This window comes from Drosophila subpulchrella, chromosome 3L (assembly GCF_014743375.2).
Source record: "Drosophila subpulchrella strain 33 F10 #4 breed RU33 chromosome 3L, RU_Dsub_v1.1 Primary Assembly, whole genome shotgun sequence".
Classification (NCBI taxonomy): domain Eukaryota; kingdom Metazoa; phylum Arthropoda; class Insecta; order Diptera; family Drosophilidae; genus Drosophila; species Drosophila subpulchrella.
The window spans coordinates 28,971,150-28,988,902 of NC_050612.1; the positions used below are offsets into that span (position 1 = coordinate 28,971,150).

Here is a 17,753-nt window from a genome sequence, read left to right on the forward strand (position 1 = left end):
AGGCGAGATTAATTGCTCGAACGTTAGATCGTGCTGAACACCCGCGGAAAGTTGTATGAAAACCGTATAGCATGGGCAATCGTTTGAGCGGCTTGTGGTGCAAGAAAACAACATTGAGTATTACCCACGAAGAGCAGCCGAACCCCCGGGAAACTCGGAACGATAAGGGCCCTCGTAACTCCAATAAATCAAATCGAAATCGAACCAAGTCGAGTGGTTCGAGTGATGGTAGGGGAACCTTTCGTCTTGGAAGCGTGCGCCGTTTATCTTTGAGAGATAACCCCAGAAAATCAATTAAAACCCCTTTGGACAAACCTAACATCTCCACCATAGAACAAACCTTTCAGGAGCTAACCAAGCCAGCTGATCTCGATCCCAACATGAAAGTTAATGCACAACTAATGCCCACTGTCAAGGTTAGTTACCCTCACATACCTCAATTATGTCATTTGTTTTTGTTTGTATCTCGCGGATTTGAATAGCAATAGAAATAGATATGCTTGCCGAGTTAAAAACAAAAGACAAACTTGAATTATTCCGATATGCTACTCAGTTCATGGCCAAAATCAAAACAAATTGTCGGAGTGGTTTCGGTATCGGTTTGGGTTTTGGATGGTGTGTCATTAGCATTTCAGGTGTGGGAATTGCGGATGCTTGTAATGTGTCGCGATCGGGATTAGCCCCCATAATTTATGACCAGCATCTAATTGAAATTGTAAACAATAATGTGAGATATGGGACTGATGAGAGCATTAGGGAAGGGAATTGTCTTGGCCAAGGGTCTTTGGAACTTGTTTGATAACAAGTGGATAATGACGCAAGGCCATTGGCAAATTGATTCTATCTGTTGACTGTAGTCACTATTCAAGCAAACAATGTTAAATAATACCTTTAAATAGCTCATTACCACCTAAGTTATCTTTATGAGCTGTTATATTAGTCAAAACATTGTTTCTAGGAAAAGAAGTAAAAAATATTTTCAATATATAAAAAAGACATCTATAATATTCATATGTAATGCATGTTTAAAATCGCTAATCGAAATTAAAAACGCTTAAATTATTTACAAGCTTCTTAACATTTTATGAAGAGCTTCATGGATGTTCGCCAACAATTTAAAACGTATTAACGTGAACTGCTTTAAAAAAATGTAATCTGTCTCAAGAGTCTCCTTTTAATCAATGAAATTCCCGTCTGAAACATAAATTACCTCAGCCCGAAAACCAGAAATCAATTCCCTCCGTGCATTCGATTATGTGTTGCTTTAAGCTGTTGCCCCTTTTCGACTCTCAAGTGACCCAATTCCAAGTCAATAATAAATCTTAAAACTCGAGAGAAGATAGGGGAGACGAAGAAAAACGTGTTAAGTACGCTTTGCATATAAATAAATAAACAATCTTCGGGGACTGCAAAGGGAAATGCATCAAAATCAATTACGCATGAAAATTCCAATTGAGTGAAAATCAACGATAAACCCAGGAGCATGCGTGGCTTTACCCTGAAGCCGGAAAAAAGGCGTGGTAACTGCCTCGGAAAAATTATAACTGCAGTCTTGGAAGTTACTTCTTAGATGCGGATGTAACCAAATGTATCTCAAGCTCCCACGGTGATGAGTCAGAGCTAAAGACTTCTTCGTCGCAACTCGATCGGTGCAAGTTGTTATTGGAGACTCAATCACGGCTTTCTGATGACTCAGAGATGTTTTAGGCGAAAGCCCATTCATTCATACGTAGATACACGAGTAGATACAGATACATGGCGTGAAGAAAATACGTGTACAGTAAGAGCTCTTTACAGTAAACCCAAATGTTCTGTTCGAACAAAATGCTTGATAGATGATATACATTTTGTCGTATTAGTTTTATGTTTTACATTGATCCCTTGGGAACATCTTTAATAAAATGTCTTTACTATATTAATCCAAACCTATATGCATCAATTACTTTTTCTTCAAGTGCCAGAATAAAATTGCCATTTGCTTATAATCCAACTCGTTTAGCTTCCTGTCAACATAAATATTTATTTTTTCAAAAGTTTGAATAACACGGTGTCACTTCCTAAGGCTCTCACTGTAATTGCGAAAAAATAAATACCTCAGACGCTTTTGGTTTGCTTTTGCTGAATGGACATGACTCACATGAAGGACTCGACACTTGACAAAGTTGTGATTAATATAAGCATTTCTTTCAATATGATCAAAAGAAACTGGCACACTTTTAGTGAGTAATTTGCTGGCCTGAATAGCGAAAGAAGCCAAAAGTAAACGACAGATTAATGTGAGAGATGCGAGGAAAAGATGATGAATTAGCTCAGATAAATTACATAACCAGTAAAAAAGAAACGACCTTCCTTTGAGGAACTTGTTCAGGGTATCCTATAAGTAAAGATACAAATACGCGAACTCTTTACATCGGTTCAAGGCGTTTTCTATACCATTCTGATTTCTGCCAGATTTTGATTATTTTTGCTCCACTTTGGCATTTCCTGCACATGCGAAAGCGAACCAAAAAAAAAAGAACCATCTGATAAACAAATACCCAAATCAATTAGATTGAAAGAAAGAAAGAAAAAAAAATAATGCCTAAAAAACATGTTAAAAGATTTTTCCCATTTAGAAGCACGTGTCGATTTCAAATCAATCTAAGATGATTTCTGTTTGCTTAGACAAAGTAAATAAAACAAAATAGACGAATGTACAAATAAATAAATAGTAAATATAAACAATGGTGCGACTACTCGAGTAGTTCAATGTTAGCTGGGCAAATTTTACAAAGATTTCCGAGAAATTCCGCATTTTATTGCCAAAATGCGAAAAAAATATGTAAAAAAAAAATAAAATTAAAAAATAACAGACATAATTTGCACCCAAAAAAAAAAAATCAAAACTTATTCGGCGGATGATCACCCACTTTTTGCTTTCTCGCTCGACCGCTCTGTCCCTGTCTCTTTCTCTTGAATTTTTCTCTTTTCGAGGCAGCCAGCCAGTCAAGTCACAAAATAAAATTTCAGGCCTCAGTCTTGTGTCGAGCACTCAAACGTCGAGTTCGTAGAGCGGAATCGAAAACAACGACAAATATAAAAAAAAATCCAAGAAAAAAAAGCTGCTTAAAAATAATACAATAAATTAATTCTACAAACGTATTATTGTGAAATAGCAAAAATGCCTAAGGATCGCAATAAAGCCAAGTGAAAAGTGTGTAAAGCGTAAAGAAAAATATTTCCATCGAACTGTGACCATAAATTAAAATAAAAGCTAAAAATAAATTACACAAATGTGTGATTAAAAATAAAAAATTCACATGTGTGACGTTTGAGATACAGAAAAGCATGTGCAAAATGTCTGGAAACTAAAAGTACTTTGTGTGCAATTACCACACCAACAAAAGTTTACTTAGCATTCAAAGAAATTTCAACAAGTTTTTTGACTTCTTAGAAAAAATTTATAAATATTGGCACGAAATACAAGAACAAATTATTTATTAAAATAAAAAAATATACAAGTATCAACAAATAGCAATTCCATGAATTAATTTATTTAACTTGCGGGTCTCAATTTCAAATAACCCAAATAAAACTGAATGAACCCCAATTTGTAGAAGCTATAATTTACATAAAACTGCATAAATATAATATATAGAATTTACGTCTGAAAATGTGTGCACGGCTCATAGAAAATTCAAGAATATATTTACATAAATTGTTAAAACAAAAATTAAGTGGGCTAATAAAACGAGTTAACAGCAGAAAACCGGTCCCAAAACAAATGTGCTTGGAAAAACTCAAACTGTTGCGTAGGCTTTTCGTCGCTTTGGCTGACTTAAAATCAATCAGACAACCGCCCACAGTAAATAAAAAAATAAGAGAAAAAAAGCAGCAGGCCAAGAGTGCAACAGGAAAAAGCGGTTAACGCCTTTTGTCGCTTTTGGCCCAGTCGACTGTTGGCATAAGCTGCATTAGCCAAGCGGAAACTCATTAGCCAGTTACATGAAGACACAAAGAAAACGCTGGCAAACGGAAGTGGGGAACACCCCCAGCACGTGGGCCTTTCAGGTGTTTCAATCGGGTTTCCATGTGGGCTTTGAACTTGTTCCACGCCCAGAAGTGTGAAAAACCAGACCAAAGTCGAATCAAGTCAAGGTCTGATCAGATCCGAAAGAAGCTGTAAATGTCAAACGTATCTTATTTGCATCTCTTGTATGTAAAGTTCAAGCGAAAGGAAGGGTTTGAAATTTCTCTAAAATTGATTGGGGGATTTTCCGAAAAGGTTTCTTTGGTATTTTTATAGAGCATTAAAAAGATCATAAAGCAAAGATAAGAAAGGGTTTTTCGCTCTATAATAAATTGTGTGATTTTTTGTTTTGTTTGGTTTCGTTTAATTTTTATATTTCAAGGAAATAAGACTATTGGAAGTTAAGATAAAAAAGTGTAGATCATTTTCAAAATTAAATTCAAAGGCGAATCATTTTAGGTCCACTATTGTCCATTGTATCTGGGCAATACTCAGAAGTCCGAGCACAAACTATCCATAGAAGGAACGCATAATCAGCCACGCTTGTTGTGTATCTTGCAAATACATTTGTCACAGGCACGGCCAGGCACAAAAACCAGTTCTGTGGCATTTCTTGTGTAAGCCTTTCTGAGTGCGATCTTTTGTGGCTTTCGCATCGTATCTTTCAGTTAACGGTTGCCAAAAGCAGACAAAATACAAAAATGAAAATAATCACAATAAAGCACCGAGCACAAAACCAGATGCTTGATAATTGTTTATGCGCAACAATACAGAGAACGGTAAAATACTTTTGGGCCGAAAAACACTTTCTGAATGCGATTATGCGGATAAATTACTCGGTTTTCTGCTGTTAACCCCAAGGAATGCTAATCGTCGGTCTTGTTAATAATTATATAAATGAAAAATGTTTTCGTTTTGCCTCTTTTGTTTCTGTTGCTAAGAATTCGTAGGAAAAATGCCAACGAACCCCCATAAATAAAAGGTAAACAAACAGCGAGTGCAGAGGGAAAACCCCTCAAATTAAACAGTGTGTTCCTCGAGTGATTGAATTTTAATATATTAAAAATCAAAGTGCTGTTAATCCAAGTGAAAAATAATAATAATCATAAACAATGGTTGTCACATCGACAAGAAGTCCGCTTCTGGCGCAAACCCAACCGGCAAATGCCCCATCCGGTGGCAGCCACACTTCAGCTGCCCTGCGATCGCGACTCATATTTCCCCGGCAGCATTATCAGGTAATTGTCAATCAATTCCATCCAAAACATTCTCAATAGAGACCCAATTGTGACGCAGAGTCAAGGGTTTTGTGTTATTTAGTGTTCAGGTCACAGGGTACATTAACCCCGTGGCGCCGTCTTCGTTTTTTAAAATGACCAAACAGGCGGCGGCTATCGTTCTTCTAATGATCAGTGAAAGGCCCGAATGACGAAGAACGACCGTTCTAGGGGTACCTATATAAAAACATGATTTTATGATTGCTTTTCTGACGCAATGGCATTGCGACCTGTTCTGTGTGTGACAGAAGGAGAACGAAAACGGCACGTCTAAATTTGTTAATGACTTTGAATGCACTATAGGTAAAATTCTGAGAAACTGCAGTGCCATAATGTGTCTACAAAATATACAAAATAAATACTAAACATCCGGCCCAAGGTTACAAAGTCCAAAATATATAGTTTCTGAAAAAAATCACGTTTCCTCTGATAAGAAATGAAAAAAAACACTTTTGACAACTCGTTTATAAGAACAGGAAGTGAAAATTTTAAAAACAATTTTTTTGATTTTTTTAATGTGTGCCTTGCCAAATTTTTTATAAATATAATAAAATATTTGCATGATAATTTTAATTGTGTTTTGGATATTTTATTAGCTTATTAGTTTTTCGTTAACTTTCGGAAAATTGACACTGCTGCAAAAGCATTTTTTCTGGAGGCCAACTCGGGTTGTAAATGCCATTTTAAACGTTTAACGAGCGGACATAAAACGCACTTAAACCGAAAGTTAAAACGCATTTCGGTGCCTAATGCCACACATTTAATACCGCCAAGCTATTGAAAATAAACATTAATTTCCCACTTTTCAAACACGTTTTCTTTTTTCGTGGCACAGCGATGGCAAATTCAGAGAACAAAACAACACAAACCATTAAAATTGCCGGCACATAAATCGAACGCAATGGAGCGATTTGTTTATAATTAATTTCATGCGGCTTTTGTTTATTGAGATCCAAATGCGTCGGCTAGAAATGCGTCAACTGCAGTTGGCCCGGCCAACTATCCAATTTGCCAATGATAAGTGGTTCCAGCTCCAGATACAAATCCTTATAAATAAAAAGTATCCAGAAGTATAGAGAAACATCTGCTAATTTGCACTCTCGACCTGGGCCAAGAAAGTGTCTGGAGCCCTGTTCTCTAAGATTGGTTAACGATTTCGTATCTCCTCTATAAATATAATGGTATCCGCTTATATAGCCAAGATCTGGATCTTTGCTGTGCGCGCATTTGCTGGGATTTCTTTTTCTGTGTTGTTTTTGGTCTCGTTCTAAAGTGGAACCGAATGTTTTATTTCTGTACTCTGTATTCTGTTTTCCATCGCCGACGTCGCCTTTGTCTATATAATCTAGAAACTACATAATTTGATTTCCAGTACGTGCCTCGTTCGGCCTGCCTCACTGATCGTCGGCGGCGCCGTTGACGTCAATTGGGGGAACGGACTGACGGACAGATGAGCGGACAAACGGACGACCCTGCTGGGGATTTACTTTCCTCCGACTGCTCCACTTCTTGGGGTCTGCTACATAAGATATCTTTTGGCGGCCCTTCGATCTGTTTATAGGTCTAGCGATCTCTGGGGTCGCAGTAACTAAATTTTAATTCTTTTACTTGATTAAAAGCAAGAATCTGTCATTACAATTGGAACATGTCTTTATATGTAGTTGGTTCACTTGGAATTTTAATGGCAAAACCTACAAAAAAATAAGCAATTATTGAAAATTCACTACAATATATAAATCTGTGGATTAATCTTTTATTTACATCCATTTAAAAACGATTCCCCAGTGATCGCATTCCTATCCGTGAGCCAAGTGCCATTAATAAAAACCATTTTCCGAATAGCCTTTAATTTAATTTGCTGACTTATGAAGCAATTTCATAGATGTTTTCCAGATAACGACTTGTTGGACCAGTTCAAAGCTGTGATTTATGAATGAATTCAATTAAGATGATTTTTCTTCGAGACGCGGGAAAATCCCCAGAGCCCCGCCTCTCGTCGATCTCACACGGTCCACTTGAAGTGCAGCTCAACTCAATTAAGAGATACAAAATAAGACAGGGTGAAGCCTTAATTCAAATTTGCAACGGCTGGGTGTGCGAGAAAGAGATATTATAGTAGAGGAGTGAAAGAGAGGGGTGGTAAAACCATAAGATAAAAAGGGTGATCTCTACGAGAAGTGAAACCGAAGTTCAAGCAATTAAAATCACCAATTACACTCTTCTTTAATGACGTATTCTCTAGATACTTTTTGTATCTCTTAAGAGTCATTAATTTATGTTTTTTAGAGAGAGAAAACAATGAAAGAGTCCTCCGTAAACAATAACAAGAGCAACAAGTTTCAAAAAGCTTTTTTACCAGATGGTAATGCCCTGTTCTCACTGCCAGTGTTGTTAAATAAAAACCCTCAAAGAGCCATTGGTTGTTTCCCTCTCTCTATTTTGCTCTCTCTTTCCCTCCCCTTTTGTTTGGTTTGGGGTGGGCGGGCGGCAAACAAGTTTACTTTGCTCTGCTTTTGTGCTTTTCATTCAGTTTTCATAACTCAGTTGTGTTCGTCGCGGTCGCGCGTTTCAAAAGCTGAAATCAAAATACCAGTGTTAAAATAATAAATCAAAGCGCAATAATAAATCACAAAAAACTGAGATTTTTTATAATATTGCTAATAATATCTAAATAAGTGAACTAATATGGATATTAGTTATAGTAAAGAGTTAAAATATGGATCTTACAAAATGAAAACCATTTAAAAATTTTAAATAGAAAAATTGATATTGTGAAATGAAGTGAAAACTAAGAGTTACAAATTTCCGAATCGCTGTTTGATCTAAAGATATCAAAATTAAAATAATTTATTTTAAGGTAATAATCTTTACTGGGTTAATTCAAATGAATGTTAAATGGGAAATGTTTAAAGGACTCGGTTTTTATTTATTAAAATTATTCATTTTTTACACAGAAATGTGGAATAAAGTATTTCACATGATTGAAACTGTCAGTTTTATGTCTCTAACTTTCATACCCAACAAAAACTTGCCAATATTTCATTTGTAATCCAATGTTGAAAACGATTTGTTGTATATTTTAGCAACAGGAAATTCTGTATAAACTTTTCCGCTGAAAAGACATAAAAAACTTGTTATTGTTTATACTAGGGGTATAATAAGCCACCCCACCCCTTTCTGCCCACAATTGGCTGTACGATGGGAAATATATCTTACAGATAGTTCGCGTAGTTGTTGCTCAGTTTCATGGTCGATTGCCTCGATTATGCTTTCTGATTGCACTACACACATAGAGAACCCATTAAAACGATATACAATTTGGCACTTTTACCTCGTCTCCCAGATTGGCAGTTTGCCCAGGTGAAAAGAATCTGCGAACCGGTTTGCGGCGTACAGGTAAACACAGTGTCTTACACATATATGACTTGAAATTTTCGGTGAAATGTGCCTTTTTATGGCTTATCTACAGCCAGTACAATTGTTATCGAATCGCGGGCGCGACAGACTTGTTCAAAAATACATTGTCCCTGCCCACGCAATCGGGCAATCAAAGGGGTAGCCGAAGCAAACACACCCTCTTTGGCATTGCAGGGATTGCAATCTGACCCGACCCCCAAAAATATGAGAACCCCATTCCCGACAAAAAAAGTGTAGGGATTGCGACGAATTCAATTCCTAAGTGCGTCATTTTGTCTGAAAAAGAGGATATAGGAGAAAAGTGGGGTAGGCAATGGTGTTACATTGAAAACAACCCTAACTTTGTAGAGTAGGACGCAGTTTTATTTATAGCAAGTCTAGAAATGTAACTCTCACACAGATTCGAAGGCATTTCATTCAAATTCAGGCTTATCTCAGAAGACTTAAAGAATTTAAAACTGCGTTTTTTATATTACTAGTTAAAACTCACAGAGGGAATTTTAATTCATTTGTTTTCATACACTGGTGAAATTACACTTTACGTCTTGTGATTAACAGCTTATCTTGACTCATTTTAAAGGGGTTTCGAAATTGTTGGAGATTATCTCTAAAACATGATCAATGGTCATGTGTAATTCCCATTTTCAAACTGAGATAAATAACCACAAGAAAATATATGCATTAAAATAATGTGGGATTTTTTCTAAGTGATAAAATAAACTATATATGTATAAATAAAATAAACTACTTTTAAGATGTGTAACGTTTTCCTTTGTTTTCTGGTGAAATCTAAAACAACTGATTCCCAGAAATACGCGAATTCCGACTTAACCCCCTTGCTTTTCACCGATCCTTCGATTTACTTTTGGCATGGTTCTCAGGTGAGCCATCCACCCACTCAGTGGGCTAAATGTAACGTCAAATTCGAATGCATTAGATTAATCTCTGGCTAATGAGACAAATTTCAGACAGATCTAATTGGCAATGGCAGTCGCAATAGCAGCTGTTTCAGATGCAGTTGTTGCCGTACACAAGGTGCAGATACATAACGTGGATGCAGATACAAAAATATAATCACAGAGCACGACAATGCCAATGGCATTGACCTTGAACTTGTGCGATTTTCCCGTTTGCCTTGCCTTCTTACCGATTTTCCTTAGCTCAGCCGATTGTATTATCTGTTGCAACGGGGCAATTTGAATAGAAAATTGATTTGGATGTGGATGTGGAGGTGGAAGTGGTGGTGGAGCAAATCGGAAATACCTTTGCCTGCCATGTCATCGTAAATATTTTGCCGCTTTACATTTTATTTTTTTTTTCACTCAATTTGCTACCTTTGAGTGCTCAAATTGCAAAGCGCGTCATTCACTTGGCAGGTGCAGTGGCAGGTGCATCAGCTCGAGAAGTGGGAGAACTGAAAGCCGAGAACGGAGACGAAAGTGCAAAAATTGAATTATTGAAAGTTGGCTAAAATAAGTGCACTTGAAGGTGACAGTCGCCGAAGACAGTGAGTGGGAACATTAGACACATTGCACGCATTTCGAAGTTGATTTATTGATGTTCTCTTTCGATATAAGGTCATATTAGTGTTTCTAAGAGCCAATGACCTTAAATTGCTGTGAAGCTTTTTATCACCTGACTTGCCTTACAAATTGTTTTAAAGCATGCTTTTTATGACCCCTTTATCTTTCGTAGTTAAAATATATAATTTTTAACAAATTTATGTACACTTCTATATGGCTTGTTTACTTTTCCATTTGCTTGCACTGGGGATAGGCCATTCATCAACTCTTTGCAGTCACTGTTTGCACATCCAGTTTGTTTATCGCCTTTGCCCACACGACGGCCTCAACCTACGACCCATTGGAAACAGTCTCAGTTGTTGTACCATTTTTTTTCTTCAAATGTCACAGCCCACACTAGATCTTCACTTCATATTTTCTCTTTTTTTCGCAATTTTTTCCCCTGTTTTCTTTTGCCCGTTTCGCATTTGAATTTTGCCGCCCTAGAACAATAAACTTGCTTTATGAACGAAATTCTCGCTGTGTGGGTGGGATTTAAAGGAGAGTTGGGTTGTGAAACGGGTAAAGGGGGTGCTAAAAACTATGGGGTGGGGTTGGTACTACTGTTCGGAGCAAACAAACAAAGTTTGGCATTCATAGTTGAATGCCAGGCTCTAATTAAACAATAATAAAACGCAAATAAAACGACAATACAAAACATTTTATGGTGTCTTTGCCACCCCTTTACCACCACTCACAGCCCCACAAAAAAAACCTCCTTAACCCCTGAAACCCATTCCCCATATCGGCACCACCCAAAATTATTGTCACGAATACATTAAAAATCACTCAACCGTTGTCTCGTGTGCCAATTTCTTTTGTTTCCATTTCCCCGCCAACCCTTTTCCACCATTTTGATAAATTCCGACCCCTTCTTCCCCACCTCTGCCCATTTTAAATGTGGTGTTCATTTAAATCACATAAAAATCAAACAAAAAACCCATATAAAAGCCAGTTTTATATCTCGATGTTCTAGTATGGGTTCTATTTTTGTCTGCGCTTTTTCGTATGTTAATTGATAAAGTCTTATAACTTTTTAATGAAACAGCCAAACGAAACTGAAGTAAAGCGAACCGTAAATCCACAATGAAAACAAAATCCTCACCTTCGAATGCTTTTAGTTTCGGAATTTGTTAGAAGTCTTCAAAACTAATGCTTTGATAAGTCATTGAAACCTCTAATCATCCAGTTTAAAATTGAAGATAAAATGTATCTCAGGGCGCCAAGGTGTCTAATTTTTTAAACGTTATACACTTTAAAAACAACTGATGATTTATAAAAGCAATACTAGTTTAATCAATTTGTGAGATATTCATCATCAAACATAAGATTACAGGTAGGCCATAAAATGTTGTCAAGTTATTGGTTAATATTCACAAAAAAACATTAAAATAATTTAATGGGTTTCTATTTTCATATCATAATTGTCGAAGAACTATAATTTATGGGCTAATAAACCACCGAAAATGCCATTAAAGCTTTTAAATATTTTACACATTTGAACCATACCGTTATGAATGGATAAATCTTTGCATTTCATTAGTGCCCCGATCAGCTGAAACTGAAATTAATTAAGATAACATTTTAATTATTTAATTGAAAATTCATCTCAAGTCTAAATTTATCTTCCTTTGTTCCACATAAATCATCCACTGTCAAAAATCCATTATGAAATAATGTCGGATTTGAGTATAAGCGTTTTTTCTTCGTTTTATAATTTTTAAAACAAAATAATCGCCTAATTTATGCAAAATGGCCAAACTCAAAGCGACAGAGGAATTCACCTTTAAAACAAAACAAACAGCAAAAAATCGTTTTCTTTTTTTAGCTTTGGCTGATTTGACAAATGACAAAAATAATGATAATACCAGTAGCCACCTGCTATAGGGATGGGGGGGGGGATTATACAATAGACGTTGTTATTATTGTCCAGTGCCAATGTGAACCACTCCAACAGCTGTAAACTGTCAGCGGAATCTGCGATATCTGAGATCGCAGATCATGCAAATTAGTTTGCCATCACATATTAAGAAATTAAAAATTCATAATTTGGGAAGAGTTCGTGGAAAAGAATTCAATGGCATTCTTCGAATACGAGAGGCGTTTAATTGAGACTTATGAGGGGAAAACAAACAATTAAGCGAACTTTAAATACCGAGAAAATCGTAATGGGTGGGTGGGGTGACTGGGGTGATGTTGGGCGAAGAGTTCAAGAACCTCACCTTCAGTGGGGCATGCAAAAACCCTCGAAGGTCGGTTAGGATTCGCCTGAGCCTGGGCTAATTAGAGCCAAAGGACATCGCACAATGGTCATGACATGTGGCAGTCGACGGTCGACAGGCGACGGGCGCCACTTGGATATGGGTAAATCGCGTGTTTTGGCCGCTCCCAGCTGTGAAAAATGGGTCGCGCGTGACAGTCAGCAGAATGTGGGTGTCAGAGGGGGCGGCACGGGGGTCAGGTCCAAACGGAGCCGGCCAAATCCGGCTAAAATCAATAACAAACACGCAAATACTTAAGCTCCTGCTCAAACTGAATCAGCGAATCTGAGCTCTTAAAGTTATTTGGCTAAAAAGCGTAAAAGACATGCTCACTTCAAGAAAAATGATCAATTTCTTTTTATTTTTTCAAAATAAAAAATTTTATAATATCTTGATTCATTTCCCTTAAAAAAATTACCAAACTGACTAATTCCCTTGACAGTTTTTTATCTAAGACAAGTCAAGCGCCCATTCTATCAACTTGAGTTTTTAAACTCATCAAAACAATATTTTTCATCTATTTATCATATCTATATTATAACACCTTTTAAACCCATTTTAGTTGAGTAGATATGATAAGATAGAATTAAGAAAAAGTTATCTTTTTTTAAAGAATGTGTAAAAGATGTTGTTATATTTTTTTGCCGTGTATGAATTGGCAAGAAATCCGCATGCGAACCTAGTTTGGTGCTGTCTTTTTGTGTGTGGGCATGAAATGCGTCAATGTTTGAATAAAAATCTGATCAAAGTAAAGAAGCTGCCAGAATAGCAGCAGTGATAAGTCAACAAGTCGTGTAGATATCGTCAGGGGGAATGCCGAACTGTAGCCGCCAAAGAAAAAATTATTTTGAATGCATGCAGCACTCGTTTGGTTGATATGTCGTCTTTTGCATACAAATTACCCAAATAATGTGATGAATGATCGATAGTCAAGTGAAACCATTGATATTTGACTTCCCCACCTTCCCATCTGAAACAAAAAACCATATTTCATCTATTGGTTTTGTTTAATGTGGGTAATAATGCACTTTTAAGCAGTTACATGTCGTTTGTTACATTGATTGTGAACAGCTATGCCTATATATATACACACATAAAAAGTATCGCAGTAAAAATGCAGTAAAAATAAATAATAAAATTTGTTGCACAGCAGCAGCTTAAAATAATATAAACAATAGGTCTTAACTTAAACATAATTGCACATAAAGGAACTTATAGACAACTTCACTTCAGACGAGTTTTGCGGAAAGTACAAAAGATCCGAGTACATTATAGAAATACAAAATAGATATCACACACACAGTATAGTAGATCGACTAACACACACATATAGATCTCCTAAGCCCCAAGGTCTATACTTTTATGCCTTAATTTTGCGGCCCAACTTTTGTGTTCCATACTTGTGACCCTCTCGACCGGAAGATAGGCTGCCTCCACTACTTCCATGGCCATGACTGTGCGAATTGTGCGACTTGTGCTTGCCCAGGCCATTGGACTTGGTGCGGGTCTCGAAAAGGACATCGGAGTCCGTCTCTGATTCGGTCAGCGATGTGTTGCGAGAGTCTGGGGAGTAAAACGTTAATAAATACATATGTTTCTACAAGATAAAGAATTATTGTATACTCACAATTGGCCGCTTCTTCATCCTTATTGCCAATCAATGAATATTTTTGCACTTTCTGGCGAAGTCGCGGCTTTTTCGATTGTCTGCAGGCACAGGCTATACCCCAAAACACTCCAGATAGCAAAAGACAGCCCACAATCACTCCAACGAACACATATAAAATAGACCAATCTGTAAAATATAATTAAAAGGTATTATCAGTGATCTAACTAAGAACTTCTAGTACTTACCACAATTGGCCTCCTGATTGTTGAAGAAGTAGCCCGCTGAGGGCATCCAGAATGCCTCGCATATGCAGGCTCTGGTAATGGGATTACAGGTACCATGACCGGAGCAATCATTTTGACAAACGGTGGTGCGAATGTCGACAGCGAATGCGCCTAGTATGGATGCATCTTTCTGAAGCTGGGTCCTTAGCTGCCGTTCCACCTGCAAGCCATCTAGTGCCTTTCCCTGACCATCGTTCACATAAAAGACCAGCACAGTGGCATCCGTATGCAGATCGTATTTAAGCTCCCTGACCTGTATCTTGTTCTCATCTCCCAGCAGAAGCTGCAGTTTCTGCACCACAGAATCCAGTTCGGATTGTGCCAGAACGGAGATGCCCATGGGCAGGGTCATTTGAACGAGATTCAACAGCTTGGGATCGCGACGGACGTTCACGCTGACAGTATCTGAACTAGTCAACCCCTGATCATCGCTCACAGTCAGGGTGAAAACATATCGGCCTTGGACTAGATTGGTCAACTGGAAAATGGTATACATAATATTAGTCTAAGTTGATCTAGAGGTCCATCCCTTACTCACAATCATAACTGGTTCTTTGTCGGTATCCGCCACAATCACACCAGCTGCCAGGCTGTGCTCATCGCGGGTCCAAACGTACTTGACCACGGCCAGGTCATCCCAAGACTTGGAACCATTGAAATAGATGGCTGTGGCTGGCAGGGTGATGGTGTGATCTCCTCCAGCGTTGGCTATTGGGGCAGCATTGCGTTCTGGATCGGGAAGATCATATAATTAGGACATTTTTTAAAACTGAAGAACAAGGATTAGCTATTTACCCTGAACAATCTTCACCCAGGTGGTGTCCGTAGCCGTGTTATTGTTTTCATCTGCCACACTCAACTCAAACTCATAGAGACCCAGTGTTAAGGAAGTTGCATTAGCAATCTGTGGAATTGGAATAGTTAGTTAAATAGAATCCAGGATTACAAGTTGATAGCCACTCACCGATGAGTTGGACTTTAAAATGACTGCATTATTGGGTCCACTAAGTTGCTTCCATAAATAATTCTTGATGCCAATATCATCTTTGGATTCGGATCCATTCAGAAGCACCCAGTTAATGGGTAAGCTGGTGGTCTGTAAAGTAGTTATTTTTAGACTGGATGAATGATGATCCCTAACCAAAACATACCGTATTAGTTCCTGCCTCAGCAACTGGCGGGGAATTCGTTGGGGGCTTCACAAAGACATGGACCTTGGCCGTACTGGATTGCCCACTGCCGTCGGTGACTTTGAGTACAAAGGTGTACATGCCCTCCTCCAGATTGGACAACTGCACATAGGGAGTTCTCGTATTCTGCATATCCACAGCCTTGGCCTCATCGCTGGCATCCTTGGTCCACTCCCAGGCCACGATCTCGTGGTCATCCGAACTAGCTGTTCCATTCAGGGTGACATTATTGTTTGGCAAATATAAGATCACGGCATCGCCGGCATTGGCCACAGGAGCATAGTCGGTTTCCTTGAGAACGGCTATGGTGGCAGTGGTGGAGTTGGTCACGTTATTCGAATCGGTTACGGTCAACTTGAAGGTGTAGTTTCCCGGAGAGGTGAGATCCAGCTGGAGGGTATTAACCTCTGGCAATACTGGTTGATAACCAATAGGTCCTGAGATCACCTCCCAGTGCCAGTTGGTGATCTTATCGTCATCCGTGCTGGTGCTGCCATCGAGTATGGCATTGGTGGTGGGCTGTCGGATGATCTGCTCCCTGGGCGAGATGATCACCTGGGGTGGCTGATTGATACGGTTCTCGGGAAGCACGGTTACATTTGCTGTTGCCTCGCCAAAAGTTCCATTGTCCCCAATCACAGTGACTTTGAAGGTGTACAGTCCCTCGGAGAGATTGGATAGCTTCACCTTGGACTTGCTCTGGTCCGAAATGGTGCCGTTCATGGGACCCTTGGGCTGGGAAATAAGAGTCCATAGATATTTGTACTTGGTATCGCTGGTTTGCTCATCGGGAACCGTAAATGCTGCTAGGGTTACTTCCTGTTCCGGCAACCGAACTTCCTTGGACATCACGGAGACCACAATATCCTTGCTCTGCTCGGTTTTCAGTGGAGGAGCAGATACCTCTGGTGAATTCTCACTCGCCGCCGCTTCCTGCTGCCCTGCCTCATTGCTGGTCAGATAGGAGCTATATGGCACCGCTGCCATCACGCACTTCCTTTGCTTATTCCACACGAATCCCTCGGGACAGCTGCAGACGCCTCTCACTGCATTCGGCTGGAGGGGCACACATTGTTGAGGAGGTGGACAAGGTGTCTCCACATCGCAGGCCGTGAACTTGGCATTCGAATCGTAGTAGCCGAGCTCTTCGTTGGCCAACACATCGGTTTCATCCGGCTGGAAGATCATCTGATTCATCCGTTTGTCTGCCAATGGGAAATCTTCGTCCTCGTAAACGGGGGTTTCCTGAGAGGGGAAAAGGTTTTGGTTATTAAATGATCTAATAGTACTTAAACTTTTGTAATAGAAGATCGATAATATCTCACCTGATTGCGGGACAGGTAGCCCAATCTCCTGGGCTGCTTCCAGAAATTGAGGGCTGCCTCGTCGTAGGGCAGGATCTCGGCATTCTGTTTGGCGGCCTCCGCCTTGAGGAGCTGTGGCCAGGTGGCATCGCCCAGGGGATTCACCAGTACCATCTGGACCTTCTCGTTGGGCATCCGAACCCTTAGCTTGGGCAAACAGGCCTCGTTGCTCTGACAACGGATGTGGTAACACTTGCCCTTAAAGACGAGGACCACATTGCAGGCGCTGGTCGCATTCCGGGGCTTCTCGCAGCACGCCTGTAGACAGTTCCAGAGATAGGCCTCCTCCTCCAGGGGTTCCACCGAGTCCGGTGGGGGTTTGTACTCCTCGAAAACACCCGCCTGCTGTTCATCCCGCGGCGTGGCGTTTTCGAAAACGTGCCTCAACATCTTGTGGCACACCAAATTCGGCGATATAGCGCCGCCAACCGAAGTATCCGGGACTTCTTTGTGTTTTTTATTTCCACCCAGCAGAGCGTTTTGCGTTGTGACGTCGGCATATGCTGACGCCATCGAAAAGGCCAGCAAAAGCAGGTTGAAACTCCATCTGCCCAACGGAACCATCTTGAATGTGGGTTCCTCTGCACAATACTCGCCTATTTGCTAGAGTTTCTGGTCTAAAATCACCAACAAAACACTGGCAATGCGATTTTTTCTTTCGGCCAGCGCACAACAAAAAAAATAACCACTTACTCCAGCTGACAGCTGATTTATTATGCCAGCCCTGCGCAGTAATCAGTGTTGTAAGTGGTTCGGAATCGAGTTTCGAAGAGAGTGGAA

General features: G+C 39.3%; 2 protein-coding genes across 3 annotated transcripts in view; one reads left to right on the top strand and one right to left on the bottom strand.

Moving 5' to 3' along the window:
• Positions 1-56: 56 nt before the first annotated feature.
• Positions 57-17,753, top strand: part of LOC119553302 (NAD(+) hydrolase sarm1) — a 35,731-nt gene continuing 18,034 nt past the window's right edge. The window contains exon 1 of one of the 2 annotated variants that reach the window (XM_037863623.1): positions 57-416. In XM_037863623.1, coding sequence (XP_037719551.1) covers positions 72-416 — 345 coding nt within the window. In that variant the 5' untranslated portion in view covers positions 57-71. Of the gene's footprint in view, positions 417-5,106; positions 5,248-17,753 lie in introns of those variants that run through there. The other variant, XM_037863624.1, reaches the window with a different exon arrangement.
• On the bottom strand, positions 13,526-17,688 carry LOC119553304 (dyslexia-associated protein KIAA0319-like protein). Its single transcript, XM_037863629.1, has 8 exons — positions 16,935-17,688; positions 15,571-16,854; positions 15,384-15,515; positions 15,215-15,323; positions 14,958-15,148; positions 14,381-14,897; positions 14,154-14,321; positions 13,526-14,089 (listed from the first exon to the last, which is right to left on the bottom strand). Exons 1-8 carry the CDS (start codon positions 17,535-17,537, stop codon positions 13,887-13,889), a joined length of 3,207 nt encoding a protein of 1,068 aa, XP_037719557.1. The 5' UTR covers positions 17,538-17,688; the 3' UTR covers positions 13,526-13,886.

Excerpts from the sequence above, each read along its gene's own strand:
- LOC119553304 (XM_037863629.1), bottom strand. The coding sequence starts at position 17,537 with ATGGTTCCGTTGGGCAGATGGAGTTTCAACCTGCTTTTGCTGGCCTTT. Across the intron at positions 16,855-16,934 it reads GCTACCTGTCCCGCAATCAG|GAAACCCCCGTTTACGAGGA; the intron begins GTGAGATATTAT and ends TTCCCCTCTCAG. Across the intron at positions 14,090-14,153 it reads GGATGAAGAAGCGGCCAATT|ACTCTCGCAACACATCGCTG; the intron begins GTGAGTATACAA and ends TTTACTCCCCAG.